Source organism: Carcharodon carcharias, chromosome 8, assembly GCF_017639515.1.
Source record: "Carcharodon carcharias isolate sCarCar2 chromosome 8, sCarCar2.pri, whole genome shotgun sequence".
Taxonomy (NCBI): domain Eukaryota; kingdom Metazoa; phylum Chordata; class Chondrichthyes; order Lamniformes; family Lamnidae; genus Carcharodon; species Carcharodon carcharias.
Genome location: NC_054474.1, coordinates 164,075,749 through 164,092,411, shown reverse-complemented (window position 1 = coordinate 164,092,411; position 16,663 = coordinate 164,075,749). Strand labels below are relative to the sequence as shown.

Sequence of the window (16,663 nt, the reverse complement as noted above, 5' to 3'; positions counted from 1 at the left end):
TGTAATCTCCCCAGCCTCACAACCTTTCGAGATATCTGTGTTCCTTTAATTCTGGCTTCTTGTGCTTTCCTCATTTTAATTGCTCCATCATTGGTGGCCATGCCTTCTGTTGTCCAGGCTCTAAGCTCTGGAATTCCCTCCCTAAACACTTCCATCTCTCTATCTCGCTTTCTTCCTTTAAGGCACTTCTAAAAGCTACCTCTTTGACCAAGCTTTCGGTCATCTGACCTAATTACTCGTAATTATGTTTCGTAATGCTCATTTGAAGTGCCTTGTGACATTTCATTACATAAAGAAGCGCTATATAAATAAACAATTGAGCAACACTAATTTAGTTGTTATAGTAAACTAGTGTCTCCACGACTGTCTTGATCAAGTAAACATTCAACAAACGTCTGAAGAGTGTTAAAACGCACACACACACACACACACACACACACACAGGTAACACATGGATGAATCTCGAGATCCAGTTTTATCATTTGACTGCATTTGTAAATAGAGAAAAAAAAATTCCAAAACAGTCATGCTACAAAACAACAAAGTAGAATCATATCTTTCCTCTCCACTTTTGAGGACACATTTTTCATTTGCATAGATCCCTGACAGATCCTTTGAAAGAGAATGTTCTTCAAAGCACTGAATTTGTAAAAGTGTGCTGGGGTAAAAAGTTATAATTAACTATCAGCATTTCAATTAAAACAGAAAATGCTGGAAAAATGCAACAAGTCTGGCAGCATCTGTGGACAGAGAAAGAGAGTTAATGTTTCGAGTCCGTATAACTCTTCTTCAGTCATATGGACTGGAATGTTAACTCTGTTTCTCTCTCCACAGATGCTGCCAGACCTGATGAATTCTTGCAGCATTTTCTGTTTTTATTTCAGATTTCCAGCATCCACAGTATTTTGTTTTTATCTTAGCATTTTAATTAAACTTGGCACCAAGGTTGCTTGGGGTGAAATATTAAATGGGCGTCATAGTGCAGTATCTAATTAAATGTCCCTTGCTATAGATTAGTAAAGATATAAGTTTGAAGTTCATCAATATTTCAGGGTTTTTTTTACATTCGCTTTTGGGCATCAATTAAAGCATTGCCTCTCTTGTCCTACCTATAACTAACATGCCCATCAGTAATTGCAAAATTGAGCAAATCTAATTTAGTACAGGTGGAAATACATGTAAAACTAACAACACTAGCAGTTGAATACTTAGTTGATGTTGTCGGAAATATGAAAATGAAATGCTCTCAGTGCTAAATTAGCTGCATTTATAGAACAATATTGTCTGGTCAGACTGCTTGACCATCATTCAGTCTTGAAAGAGCAGGCATAAAGATTGGCAGATTTGTAATTACTGCAACCCTTACATAATGAAATTATCTACCTAACTGCACCAGTCATTGAACTACTGTAATTTTAAACTCCCCCCCACAATGGGTGGGAGAGGGTCGGGGGTGTTAACTTGGTAAAAATGTGAAAACTACCCCCAGCCCACTGGGGAAATACCTACTTCCGGTTTAACTGGGCCAGATTTGAGGGCACCTGAGTAAACCGTTGAAGTGAGGCGAGACTGTTATTACAATATGTTAATGAGGCTCTGTTCCTCAGATTTTGGATGCAATTTGAATGTAATGACTGCAAGCTGGATCTTCCAGGCTTAGGAAACCCGGCAGCAAAAGGGAGACGAGAGATTCCAATTACACAGGTAAATGCGTTTCCAGCACTACATGTGGGCCAGGAGGAGCAAGAGAGTTTACCCTCACCCACAATCCTCCAAGCAAACCTGCTGCCGCAATCTCTCCCTCCAGGAATTTCTTCCTGCTGCCTGGAATCTCTCTCCCTGCAATCTCTCTCCTCCTCGATCTTTCTCCCCTCAATATCACTACCCCCAACCTCACTATTTTTCTCCTCATGATCTCCCTCTCTCCCTACAAACTCATCACCCCTGTCCTCGATCACTTCCCCTTTGATCTCTCCCCCTCCAATTGTGACCACTCCCTCCTCATGATCTCTCTCTCCGTCCTCTCTGCAGGTCTCTAAGCTTTCCTCCACCAATCCACAATTTTTGCTGCTTTCAGAGGATCTGCTCCTTCTCCACCTACCCATAAATATAGGAGCTGTTAAGTCTATTACTTTTGTTTATCTCATTGTAAATAGGCATAGGCTCTGATGGAGATATTGAATATTTAACTTTTGATAATAATGTGACTTTTAATTTACAGAAGTAGCTTCTTACCTATTTTGTCCATGCAAGTGCCCTCCTGAAATTAATTCCTTGGAGTAAAATTTCATAGGTATCGTCAGCTCCTGATATCTCAATGACCATTATTCACTTGAGATTTTGACAACTGGGCTAAATATGGAGCCTTAGGCAGAAGGTTCTTTTGTTTTAATTTATCGGTGTATGTTTGCTGACAGAAGCAGGCAGTTCAGTTTGGGTTTTGTGAGAGACAAGTAGCTGGAAGATTTGCTCTAGTTTGCAGCTAGTGGAAGAAATATACAATGGTCCTTACAGAGCTTTGTAGTAGAAAAGCAGTCAGCTTCGAAAGAGCTGAACAGAAGCTGTGGGAGCCGATTAAGGGAAAAAAAAACAATGTATGTCCAAAGCCAGGACAAGGAGCTGAAGAGTCCACAGCCGTGAGGTCTATGAAGAAAACTGGAGCTTAGCCAATAGCTAATAGAAGGGTCCCCATGTAATTTGTACCTCGAGGAATAGCTGGAATAGCAAGGAGAATTAAAGTAAATTCCAGAGGGCTGTGGCATAAATTTTGGGTTGGTCCTAGGAAAAGCGAATGCACCTTCAAGATTTAGTACGTTAAGGGAACTCTTGGGGTGGTGATGGAGGGGGAAATAAAAAGTAGAATTGAGTTCATAGCATAAGTTTTTGTAAGCTATAGTATTATTAGTAGTGCTTGCTTTGTTTAACGTGAAATCTTGTGATGTGGTTCTGTCGGTTAAGTGCTTGGTGTTCGGATTTCTTCTTTAAATGTTAATGGTCCAAACAGGATCATAGCAGTACCATATGGCAACTTGCACTTAATGAACAAACCTGCTGAGTCTCTTGGGGAGCTCACTGCAGTGCAATATGAGCAAGTCCAGGTAGAATCTATGCATACACCTAGCTGGGACAAGTTATTACTCAACCCTTCCCCCATAGGTTTCAGGGGCAGTGGGCATTTTATAACCCATGATTGATTGAAAAGGAGGTTAAAATGTCATTAAAGCAGCAGTCACATTTTTTTTTAAACTATGCAGGCTGAAAACTTCAAAAGAAAATGGGCCAATTAACTGCTGCCTTATTAGAAATTCATACAATTCCGGAAAGTTAGACACAACATCCTTTCAGTGCCAATGGGATTAACTCGCCCTGATTCAATGCTACTCATACTCCAGCTTCAGATCCAATAAGAATTCTGACATGTTTTCCTGAAACTCTTTAATGATTCAAGTGCTAATGATGATGGTAAGAATCAAAATTGCACTGCCAAAACAGCTAACATAAATACATTGTCAGTTGTAAAAAGTGCAATGTAATTAGGGAAGTGGAGAAGCAGCATAAACTGCAAAGCAATTATCAGACTTAATTTGCCTCTTTGAGCCTTTGGAAATCATTTTTTTCTCATCATATTTGCATAATTTGTGAATTAAACAATGTAAATGGACACAAATCCCTTATCTAATGTGATCAAAACTCACTCCCACATTCCTGTCCTCTGAGAACCAATAATTCCACAGATTAGACTATTGACTCTGTTTCCACCACATTTTTGTATCAAATCCTGTCTCTCTCCACCACATCGTCAAGCTCCTTGTGTGTGACACCACCAGGAGAAGACTAGAGAGCCAGGGGCAACCTTTTTGTTTTATCTCACTAGGTGGTCTCTTACAACTTTATGAAGGGGGATATTTGGTCCAATGAGCGGTTTTAAGGCATAAAATGGGGAGACAAAATCAGACTCCACTGAGTGAACTGCTGCCTTCTTGTGTAGCAGTGCCCTTAATGTGGTTGCAAATACATAGAGTCATATTAGCATGGGAGGAGGCCAAGTCAGTCCATCAAGTCCATGCTGGCTCTCAGTAGAGCATTCCAATCAGTCTCATTCCCCTGGTATATCCCTATAGTCCTAAATTTATTACCCTCAAGTTATGATCCAATTTCCTTTTGAAATCATTCATCGTCTCTGCTTCCACTACTTTTGTAGGCTTTGAGTTCCAGTTCATTACAATTCACCGTGTAAAAGTGTTTTCCTTTGCATCTCCTGCCAAAACCTTAAATTTGCGACCCTTAGTCCTTGTACCCTCAACCAATGGGGACAGCTTTTCTTTGTCTACCTTATCTAAATCTGTCATAATCTTGTATCTCCCCTCAATCTTCTTTGCGCCCAGGGAGAACAATCCCAGCTTCTCCAGCCCAACCTTGTAGCTAAAATCCCTCATTGCTGGAAGGACCTTACACCCTTCCTTGAATAAGGGTGTCACATTTGCCATTCTCCTATCCTCTGGTACCTCCCCCATATCTGCAGAAGACTGAAAAATTATGACAAGCGCTTCCGCTATCTCTACCCCCATTTCCTTTACAAACCTGGGATGAAAGCTATCTGGACCAGTTGAGACTTATCCACTCTAAGCATTGTCAGCCTTTTCAGTATATCCTACATGTTAAATTTCACCCTATCCATTACCCAATTCATCTCCACTTCTACCAACAGTTTGTCAGCATCATCTTCAGTAAACACAGATACAAACTACTCACTAAGTATTCTAGCCTTGCCCTGCCTACATCCGTGGCTATTACTTGTGTGGGTAACAGGACTGCAGGAGCGTCTCTCTATTTAAATAAAAGAGACAATGGAATGATTGCTGTTTCACTGAAGTTTATTTCAAGAATAATGTCACAGATGGCATGAAAAAGACTACACATGATCTAATCCATACACTCGTTTCAAAACCAATCTGAATGTCTCCAACTCTACTTTGCAAAGCTCAGCTTCAGAAAGGTACAGAAAATAACTTTCTGATGCATATGGAGAAAACTGGATTAAAGAAGTACTTCTTCCCACCATCACCCCCATCCTCATTTCAAATGAAGTAAAATAACAGAAAATAAAAGTAAAATATTGCGGATGCTGGAGATCAGAAACAAAAAACCAAAAGTGCTGGAAAACTCAGGTCTGGCAGCAACTGTGCAGAGAGAGTTAATGTCGAGTCCAGAATGACGTGAGTTATGAAGGAGAGTCATACTGGACTCGAAACGTTAACTCTGTTTCTCTCTCCACAGATGCTGCCAGACCTGAGTTTTTCCAGTACTTTCTGCTTACATTATAAAAGAATAAAAAATACTGAACCGGACTCGGTCAGTCAACATTGGAAAGTGATGAACAGGTTAACATTCAAGCATCCTGATGGTGGACTGCAACAGTTATTTGGTGTCGTAAATACGCCCATCGCTGCCAGGGGTAAATGGCTTTTTAAAATTTCTCTGCAATTAAGCAGATTGGTCTATAGAGCTGAGCTCAAAATGACACAAAGGAATCAACAAGTTTAAATTAAATCGATTAAAGTGTCCTGATTCAATTGCTGTAAGGCAGGCTTGGTACCACTCATGTCATACATACATGAAAAGGAATGGAAAAAAAGGGCAGAATCTATGAGAGAGATAACTCATAACAAACTGCAAGTTATTTATTAATCGACCATCAATAACGTCACTGTGCATCAAGGACCTGGAGCTCAGGCATTACAAATGGAGAACAATCCCTACAGAAAGCTGTAACTGTGCATATTATAGGCAAATAGGGACAGCCAGGAACAATCTTCAAGACAGCTTCCTTATTTCAAGGAAGCCATAATAGTTCAAAAGAACTTGAACCTCCCTGTCAGGGTGAATGGCATGAGCTGAATCATTCAATTCATTCTTTGTCTTGTTATCGATCACATTTATCTATCATATCAGCTGCACACTCAGCAGGAGCTGGGAGACCTTGATTTTTCATCTCTTTAACTTTAGTTAGATCCGCTCTCCTTTGTGAGCATCAGGTCGCAGGGAGCGTTAAATTGGGAAATCTGCCCTCAGTGGCACCTTGGTACAGAGTTTTACCAACTGCAGCAGTGATGGAAAAAGGTATTTGGAATTTACTTTTCTCTCTAAGTCAATCATCCCAAACCTGGCAACTTTGTGTGCACCTCACCCCTACCCCCTTAGTACATTTATCATTAAATCTTGGAATCATACAGAAGTGGAGGAGGCTATTCAACTCATTGTGCCTGTGCCAGCTCTTTGTAAGTGCTATCCAATTAGTCCCACTCCCCTGCTCTTTCCCCTATAGCTCTGCAGTTTTTCATTCCCTTTTCAAGTACATAATCAAATTCTCATTTGAAAGTTATTAGTGAATCTCCTTCCACTATCCTTTCAAATGGGGCCTTGTGAACCATTCCAATGATATCCGCCCATATAGGACCAGATTATGGAAGCCCTCTGGAAGCTTTGGGGGGGGGGGGGGGGGGTGGAAACACGGGGTGCAATGGAAACTGGGACCCAGAATTTCCTGGCTCAGGCTAGCATGCCGGTTTGCCAGCATCTTCCCACCTCTGGGTCACCTTTAAGGGGGCTGGTTGGGTGAGGTGAGGGTTAACCACCCGCAAGCTGTGGGTAGCTTGTTAACATAATTAAAAGGCCTACGAAGGCCATTGGTCAGAGAATGTTCCAGTCAGCCTGCAGGCTCCCTGTGGTGTCTGCAGCCAGGCAAATGCCCAGAGACCACCTCCTGGTGACGGAGTGAGGAGGCGGAGGCAGCGCTCCAGGATCAATGTGAAGCCCCACACCCCCACCCTATCTACACCGCCTAAGCCACCTGGCCACAGGCCATCTGTGTAGGGATTCCTACTCCATAACGGTGATCCAGCAACTGTGGCCATTTGCTTTCTGAAAGTTTATAAAAATTGATGAGAGGGCGAGTCCTCTTGCCCTTACCTGTAAATGCGAAGCTGCAAGTCCTTCAGTGCTGCTCCTACTGTTCCCCCAGTGTCGGGATCCTGCCTGCCATTGTTAGTTGGATGATGAGTGCCACATCTGGCCACTAATTGGCCACCCTTTTGAAAATCGTGGCAACAAGAGTGCAATTTTTTGAATGCACTTACAAATCTAACATCCACTACAAGCCATCCTTCATGCCCAAATTTTCTACAGCACCTCCGTCTGCAGTAGGCTATTGGTGACGTCAAATACATAGAGTTACAGAGGATAACTGTACTCCTCGAGCTCAACTGAAATACTTTCCACTTCACAAGAAAAGACTGGACAGGTTGTGGGGCCAGGGCCAAGATTTGATCCCAAACACCCAATCCCAAAATCCAGCCCATAATCGATAACACATTTCTATAATAAAAGTTTTGTTTCACTATATATTTGCCTCTTGTTGTTCCACGAGACGATAAAAACCCTATCACGTCTCTTTTTCAATAAATAGAAACACAGGTTGAAATTATCGACTTTACTTGTAAATATATCTAGCTGTCTACACCATACAGTAGTATTAATTCAGAGAGGATTGTCTCCAGGGATCCAGGCTCTACACTTCTTTCTACGAGCACAATGACGTGAGGACACAGATGAGTAAGCTGCAATCAGCACATAAATGGGAAAAACTGAACAGCATTAGTCCCTTCAGGTTGTTATACTTGCAGCAATGAAATAATGTCTTAAACATTATGATGAATATTAAAAGTTTGAATTTTAATATGGATTACTACTGACCCAGATGCTGCTCAAATATCGCTGGAGAATGCAGCAGCCTTGGGCATCTTTCTCAAGATCCCTTAAGTGTGGATAAAGCACAAAATTTGCCAGTCAATGTAGTCCTGAATACAACTTGATTGAGCTGTATGCCAATGAGTTAGCCTTCATTTTTTGGCATTTGGCAACAAAAGTACAATTTTTTGAATGCATTTACAAATCCAACATCCACTACAAGCCATCCTTCATGCTCAAATTTTCTACAGCACCTCAGTCCGTAGTTGGCTATTGGTGATGTCAAATGCGTAGAGTTACAGGGGATAACTGTACTCCTTGTGCTCAATTGAAATACTTTCCACTTCACAAAGGCTGGATAGGTTGTGTGAGAATCTTTATGGAGTTGTTAAAAGCAGAGACCAGCAAAGGGCACCACAACCCACTCATCTCTAGTGTCAGCTGTGGCTCAGTTGTAGCACATCTCGTCTTTTAGTCAGAAGGTTATGGGCTCAAGTCCCACTCCAGAGTGTAAAATAAAGACTGGCTCTGCAATGTAGCACTGAGAGGATGCTGCAATGTCGGAGACCCCATCTTTCTGACTGACCATCTGTCTTCTCAGATGGACATGAAAGATACCATTGCACTATTTCGAAGAGGAGCAGGGGAGTTGGCCCTGTTGTCCCTGGCCAACATTTACCCTAAAAAAATCTCGAAAAATGATTATCTGGTCATTATCACATTATCGTTTGCTGTGCTTGCTGTGTTCAAATTGGCTGCCATGTTTCCTGCATTGACTGCACATCAAAAATATTTCATTGTCTCTAATTGTCTCTAAAGTGCTTTGCAATGCCCCAACATCATGAAGGGTGCTAAGCAAGCAAATGCAAGTCCTTTTTTCCTTTCTTTTGCATTTTTTTTCCGGTGGTGCCAGCTTTCCATTTCATGAGATGATGGTTTGTGCCGCGGTGATCAACTCAGCGTAAAGCATCGCCTGATGTGGCTCAAAAGCCCCACTCTGGCATGATGGTCTCTGCCGCATTGCTGCAGAGGAAGACAGTGGTCTGTGCTCTTTCGTTTTAAACTTTCATAATTTTGAACACCTCTATTAAATCTTCCCTTAACCTTTGCTGCTCTAAGGAGAACAATCCCAGCTTCTATTGTCTCTACACATCAAGTGCAGTTCTGCATCCTTGGCACATTAGAGTAGATCTCTTTTGCAACTGCTTGAAGGCCTTAACATCCTTCCTAAAATGTTGATGCCCAGAACTGAACCTTATACTCCAACTGAGGCCTAATCAGTGCCTTATAAAAGTTTAGCTTAACATCCTTGTTTTTGTGCCCTATACCTCTATTTATAAAGGCCTGTAATCCTTTATGTTTTTTAAGAAACTTTGTAATGAATTAAAGATTTGTGTATGTGAACCTCCAGTCTCTCAGTTCCGTTAAAACAGCTCCATCTTTTTAGTATCGGCCTCATAGCTGTTGCATCTAATGGGCGAAAGGTATGTGAAGAAATATTTGCAAAGACTTTTGATGCTGTGTTCAAAATAATGTGCTTGCAATGTGAATTTGAAGCTTCAGAAAATCTTTTTCCTGTTTTGGAAGGATTAGGTGCACAAGTCATGGTGTCAGTGAACACCCCTGAAGCCATTTGCTTTGCAGCCCGAAGGCTGTAACGAAGGGTTTAAGGTGGGCAGCAGGAAGCCAGAGTAAGACCGAGCTTCTGGCTTGTCTACTGCACATTCTGCTTTGGTCACTTTCCCATTGTACACTAGCAAGTTCTGCTGCCGGCCTTTTGAAATCAGGCTAATGTCAAATTCTTGTTTAAGTTAGCTTTATAGCAAAAAAAAATCACTAAATTATGGAATCACTTGGCTCATGTTAGCGTTCATAAACAATATAACATCTACAAAATGAGGCAGGATAGGTTGGGTTAGATCCATTAGTCCTATATGCTAAGGTATTCCTCTTATCAAATTAACTTGGTATTCACTTCGCTTCTGATAGCTAATTACATTTCAAAACTCATTACATTTACATAACTAATTACATTTAAAAATGAAAGACTGCTCTACATGGGAAAACTAGGCTTTCTTCAGGATTTGGTATTCGTTTATTCCAGTTTCCTCCTTACCGGTTAAGACCATGCCACGTTTCTGCTGAACTGACAGGAAACCACTCAAGTTCCCCAGCTTTATCACCAGTTCTGAACACTAGCAGGACGATCTAGCACAGCAGCCCTGCTGGAGATTTTTTTTTAATCAAGGGATGTGGGCTTCGTTGTCTAGGCCAGCATTTATAGCCCATCCCTAATTGCCCTTGAAAAGGTGGTGGTGAGCTGCCTTCTTGAACCTCTGCAGTCCACGTGGTGTAGGTACATCCACAGTGCTGTTAGGAAGGGAGTTCCAGGATTTTGAACCAGTGACGGTGAAGGAATGGTGATATATTTCCAAGTCAGGATGATGAGTGGCTTGGAGAGGAACTTCCAGGTGGTGGTGTTTCCATGTATCTGCTGCCCTTATCCTTCTAGATGGTAGTGGTCATAGGTTTGGAAGGTGCTATCTAAGGAGCCTTGGTGAGTTCCTGCAGTGCATGTTGTAGATGGTACACACTGCTGCTACTGTGCGTCGTTGATAGAGGGAGTGAATGTTTGTGGATGTGGTGCCAATCAAGTGGGCTGCTTTGTCCTGGATGGTGTTGAGTTTCTTGAGTTTTGTTGGAGCTGCACTCATCCAGGTAGGTGGAGAGTATTCCATCACACTCCTGACTTGTGCCTTGTAGATGGTGGACAGGCTTTGGGGAGTCAGGAGATGAGTTACTTGACACAGGATTCCTAACCTCTAACCTGCTCTTGTAGCCACAGTATTTATATAGGTGGTCCAGCTCAGTTTCTGGTCAATGGTAACCCCTAGGAAGTTGATAGTAGGGGATTCAGCACTTTCTCAGTAGAGATTTTATTCCCCAAAGAAATGTATATCTGTTGAGAATTATGAATTATTTCTTTAAATGTTTATTATTACTTACCCACCATTATTTCTTTCAATCTCATTTCTCATGGCAGCCAAATTGTCCCTTATATCTCTCTAATTGGCTTTGTTTAAACAAGACTCAGTTTTGGATTAACACCATTATATTCCACTCTAATTGATTATATATCCTGGTTTTCTGGGCAAAGATCCTTTTGTCACTATTGTCTTTAACTCATCCTTTATTATAAGGGCCACCCAACCTCCTTTTCCATTTGCCTATCTTTTCTAAAAGTCAAGAGTCTTGGAATATTTAGTTCCCAACCTTCATCACCCTAGAACCATGTCTCAGTAATGGCTAACAGATAATGGTAATGCCATTGAACGTCAAGGGGCGATGGTTAGATTCTCTCTTGTTGGAGATGGACATTGCCTGGCACTTGTGTGGCACGAATGTTCCTTACCACTTGTCAGCCCAAGCCTGGATGTTGTCCAGGTCTTGCTGCATTTGGACATGGACTGCTTCAGTATCTGAGGAGTTGCAAATGATGCTAAACATTGTGCAATCATCAGCGAACATCCCCACTTCTGACCTTATGATGGAAGGAAGGTCATTGATGAAGCAGCTGAAGATGGTTGGGCCTAGGGCACCACCCAGAGGGACACCTATAATGATGTCCTGGAGCTGAGATGAACGACCTCCAACAAGCACAACCATCTTCCTTTGTGCTAGGCATGACTCCAACCAGCAGGAGAGTTTTCGCCTGATTCCAGTTTTGCATCCCTGCTGGAGTGTGTAACGCAGCAACCCTGCTGGACTGCACAACAAAGCAGCCCTGTTGGAGTTTCTAACACACCTGCTGGAGTGTGTAGTTCAGCAGTCCTGCTGGACAGCGTAACACAGCAGCCCTGCTGGAGAATACAACACTGCAGCCCTGATGAAGTGCATAACATGGCAGCCCTGATGAAGTGCATAACATGGCAGCCCTGATGGAGTGCATAACATGGCAGCCCTGATGGAGTGAACAACTCAATAGTCCTATGGAGTGTGTAATGCAGCAGCCCTGCTGGAGAGCCTAATACAGCAGCCCTGCTGGAGAGTGTTACACAGCAGCTCTTTTTTTTCATTCATTCACGGAATGTGGGTGTCGCTGGCTAGGCCGACATTTATTGCCAATCTCTAATTGCCCTTGAGAAGGTGGTGGTGAGCTGACCTTGAACTGCTGCAGTCCATGTGGTACAGGTACACCAACAATGCTGTTGGGGAGAGAGTTCCAGGATTTTGACCCAGTGACAGTGAAGGAACAGCGATATATTTCTAAATCAGGATGGTGAGTGGCTTGGAGGGGAATTTCTAGGTGGTGATGTTCCCATCTATCTGCTGCCACTGTCCTTCTAGAGGGTAGTGGTCATGGGTTTGGAACGTGCTGTGTAAAGAGCCTTGGTGACTTCCTGCAGCGCATCTTGTAGATGGTATATACTGCTGCCACTGTGCATTGGTGGTGGAGGGAGTGTATGTTTGTGGATAGGGTGCCAATCAAGCGGACTACTTTGTCCCGGATGGTGTCATGCTTCTTGAGTGTTGTTGGAATTGCACTCCTCCAGGCAAGTGGCAAGTATTCCATCATGCTCCTGACTCATGCTTTGTAGATGGTGGACAGGCTTTGGGAATTAGGAGGTGAGTTACACATGGCAGAATTCCTAGCCTCTGACCTGCTCTTGTAGTCACATTATTTATAAGGCTAGTCCAGTTCAGTTTCTGGTCAATGGAAAACCCCAGGATTTTGATAGTGGAGGATTCAGCGATGGTAATGCCATTGAATGTCAAGGCACGATGGTTAGATTCTCTCTTGCTGGTGATGGTCATTGCCTGGCATTTAAGTGGCACAAATGTTACTTGCCACTTGTTAGCCCAAGCTTGGATATTGTCCAGGTCTTGCTGCATTTGGACATGGACTGCTTCAGTATCTGAGGAGTCACAAATGCTGCTGAACATTGTACCATCATTCGTGAACATTCCCACCTCAGATCTTATGATGGAAGGAAAGTCATTGATGAAGCAACTAAAGATGGTTGGGCCTTGGACGCTATCCTGATGAACTCCTGCAGTGATATCTTGGAACTGAGACGATTGACCTCTAACAACCACAGCCATCTTCCTTTGTGCTAGGTATGACTCCAACCAGCGGAAAGTTTTCTCCCTGAGTTCTATTGACTCCAGGTTTACTAGGGCTCCTCGATTCCACACTTGATGTCAAGGGCAGTCACTCTCACTCACCTCTGGAGTTCAGCTCTTTTGTCCATGCTCGAACCAAGGCTGTGATGAGGTCAGAAGCTGAGTGACCCTGGTGGAACCTAAACTGAGTATCAATGAGCAAACTATTGCTAAGCAAGTGCCGCTTGATAGCACTGTTGATCACCTCTTCCGTCACTTTACTGATAATCGAGAGTAGGCCGATGGGGAGGTAATTGGCTGGGCTGGATTTGTCCTACATTTTGTGTACTGGACATACATGGGGAATTTTCCATACTGCCAGGTAGATGCCACTGTTGTAGCTGTACTGAAACAGCTGGCCAGAGAATGCAACACAACAGCTCTGCTGGAGTGTGTAACACAGCAGCCCTGCTGTAAAATGTAACACAGCATCCCTGCTGGAGAATGCAACACAGCAGTCCTGCTGGGCAGCGTAAAACAGCAGCCCTGCTGGAGTGTGTAACACAGCAGCCCTACTGAAGTATATGACACAGCAGGTTTGTTGGCACTTCCCCATTCTAATTCTCCTCCCTTCCTCCTCACCTGTGGTGATGGAACTGGCCCATGCTTGGCACCTTGTACAATGCGGGGGTACAGATACTCAGTTATCAGTCTATTGGACAAGCTTTGTAGAGGCATACTACACAAATCAATAGAAGATAAGACAAGTTTACAACATTAATTTGCTTAGACATAAATACAGAAATAGCTTACCTGTTGCTTGTTTTCTTTAGAGTACGGCAACATTGTGGAGACATGAAACATTATCTCGTGTCCTTGATATACAGTGTATATGGAATGTATTCCTGTCGTGTCATCTGTGAAAAGTAGAAAGCTGTTTTCATATAGCACTGTAAATAATTACCAAGATATGTATATTAGAACATCACAAGTTCTGAGCGTGTTTAAACCCCCATCAAGCTGTATCGTATGAAGGGGAGAGAAATAAAATGACAAATGTTTTTATTTATACAGCTTCTTATGATACTGTTAAATTATCTCAAGGTATTTCACAGAATGAATGATTGTTGATGCTCTACAGACAAACACAGCAGCCAATCAGCCCATAGCAACAACCAGCCAGTTAATTTAACATCATCAAAAAGTAATGATTTGGGGAGACAACCTCTATTGCGGCTTCTCATAGCCCCAGTTTTGCAGTATCCCATTCGACCCTGCTCTCGCCAGATAGATATGATCTTTCCAATCGTGAAGAATGTCACCATGTTTGAACCCTGATAAAACTGAAAAAGATCCCATCTCACTCACTGCTACTATCAGAAATCGAACAATTTAAAACTTAGTAAACTCAGATTGAAGCGTTCTTTCTTAATATTTTGAAATCGGCTCAAAATTGTATCTGTTGGTGGGGTTAGATGAAAGGGGGTGGGAGAAGGCTCTTGTGCAGCACAAACACTGACAGGCCAAATGGGTTGACCGGTCTGTTTCTGTGCTACAAATGTGATCTGATTCAGTGTCCAAGTCGCACAGTGGCAGGAGTCCGCCACTGAAGCTACCTACCTGTGTACTGGCTTCTACACACCTTGTATGCTGTCAACAAGCCAAACGCTGGAAGCGTGTGAGAATAGCCTGTGCTGGCTGTGCCTCTCTGAACTTTCTTTCCAACCAGCACTTCCCCGTTCTGGTCAGAGCTGAGAGCAGGAGGGTCACCAGTTGAGCATATATCTGACTGCTCGATGGCACAGTGCTTTAGGGCTCCACTGACTGCCACACTATACATCCTCTTTAGCAAAAACGTTTTGGAACTTTTGGAAGAATTCTGTTATGGCGAGAAACTGGTAAATGCAAGACTTGTTCCACAGCCAAGAATTCTTAAACCCATGACAATGCGGCTGTAAATTATGTCCAAGGTTTGCTCACTGAGGAATTACACAAATGCTCTATAATGTGGGCAACTACATCACTGTTCCCAGAGACAACAAGCCCTATACAGCATCCTTAGCTTGGAGATTGATCTGAAGAGAACTCTTTCATGCAGTCAAAAGATTCTGCCAAGACACATTTGACAGCTGCCAAACAACAAAATATTTTCAATATGAGTCTTCTGAAATCGAAGACATAGTCAAATCTCATATGGATCACGTGCACAATTTTGGTCTCCTTATTTGAAAATAGATATAATTCTGATAGAAGCAATACAGAGAAGGTTCACTCGACTCACTCCTGTGATGAAGGGCTTATCCTATGAAGAAAGGTTGAACTGGTTTGGCCTATACCCATTGGAGTTTAGAAGAGTGGGAGGTGGTCTTATTGAAACATATAAGATCCTGAGGGGACTTGGCAGGGTGGATATTGAGAGGATGTTTCCAATTGTGGGGGAAACTAGAACTAGCGGGTACGGTTTAAGAATAAGAGGTCTCCCTTTCAAGACGGATATGAGGAGAAGTATTTTCTCTTTGAAGGTCGTTAGTCTGTGGAATTCTCTTCTCCAGAAAACAGCAGTCATTGAATTTATTCAAGGCTCAGTTAGGCAGATTTTGATAGACAAGTGGAGTGGGGGCAGACAGGAAAGTGGAGTTCAGACCATAACCAGGTCAGCCATGATCTTGTTGAATGGCGGAGCAGGCTTGGAGGGCTGAATGGCCTCCTCCTGTTCCTAAGTCCTATGTTGCCATGCTTCATGGGCACATTGAGTATCTTCTCTGGATATTTGATCATTGACAAGGTTTCTAAGGCACAGGAAACATATATTGTCAAGTTCGTCTTCTGCTTTACCCAGTATCCAAAGCGGAGACAATAGGTGACCTGGAAAACGTAGGACCCAAATGCATGCCTATAAATGTAAACAACTACTCCCACTACCATTTACACTACTTTTACTACCATTATTACTGTGACTGTTAGCATTATTAGTTTGATTAAAATTACTGCTACTTACATTTATAAAGCACCTTTAGCAGGGCAAAAGTGCTTCTGAAATGTATAAGGAGAAATTGGACACTGAAGGAAATATTAAGAGGGTGTGGTTTAAGGAGGGTCAAAGGAGGTGGTGAGAAGAGGAGGGGTTTATGAAAAGGATTTCAAAAAATTGGACCTTAGGCCATCGAAGGCGAGGCCATCAGCTGCGGGGGGGGGGGAGGTGGGGGGGGGGGGTGTGCTTGGTGGGGTGGGGTGGGGGGGGGGAGACACAAGAGGCCAGAGTCAGAAAAATGAAGAGTTTGGGAAAAAGGGCTGGGGCTGTCAAACTGGCGGGTGCTACAGGGATAGGGAAGGGCAAGACCACAAAAGGATTTAAATACAAAACATATTCAAATTAAAGCTGTGCGAGGACTGGAGTCAATATATTTCAGTGAGGACAGGGTGTACATGTCTTGGTGTAGGTTTTTTGTGAGGCTCTGGCTGGAGTGAGCAGAGCCCTGGGCAGTGAATGTGTGTTGGTGGATGTGTAGTTAGCAGATATGTGATAGTTGATGTGTGTTAGTGAATGTGTGTTAGGGGTGTGTGTGTGTGTTTGTAGGTGTATGTGTTAGGCTTGAGGCCTAGTGACGCCCAAACATGGGTGTGTGCCGACGGGAGCAGGGAGAGCTGGGGAGAAGTGAGAAGAGCGGGGAGCTAGAGCCGGGAGAAACAGGGAAAGCCAGAAGCAGGGCAGAGCTGGGGAGATTGCAGGGGAGATGTGGGAAGAAGCGGGGGAGACACAGGGGAGAAATCGGAACCCAGCTCAACATTCCACCAGCAAACAGGAATGCCAGGA

General features: G+C 43.1%; 1 protein-coding gene across 3 annotated transcripts in view; it reads right to left on the bottom strand.

Annotated features, from left to right (window-relative positions):
* The window catches only part of garnl3 (GTPase activating Rap/RanGAP domain like 3), a 489,806-nt gene that overhangs the window by 119,118 nt on the left and 354,025 nt on the right, over nucleotides 1-16,663 (bottom strand). For all 3 annotated transcript variants that reach the window (XM_041193696.1, XM_041193695.1, XM_041193697.1), the window contains exon 11: nucleotides 13,663-13,766. In XM_041193696.1, the coding sequence (XP_041049630.1) occupies nucleotides 13,663-13,766 (104 nt within the window). The remainder of the gene's footprint in view (nucleotides 1-13,662; nucleotides 13,767-16,663) is intronic.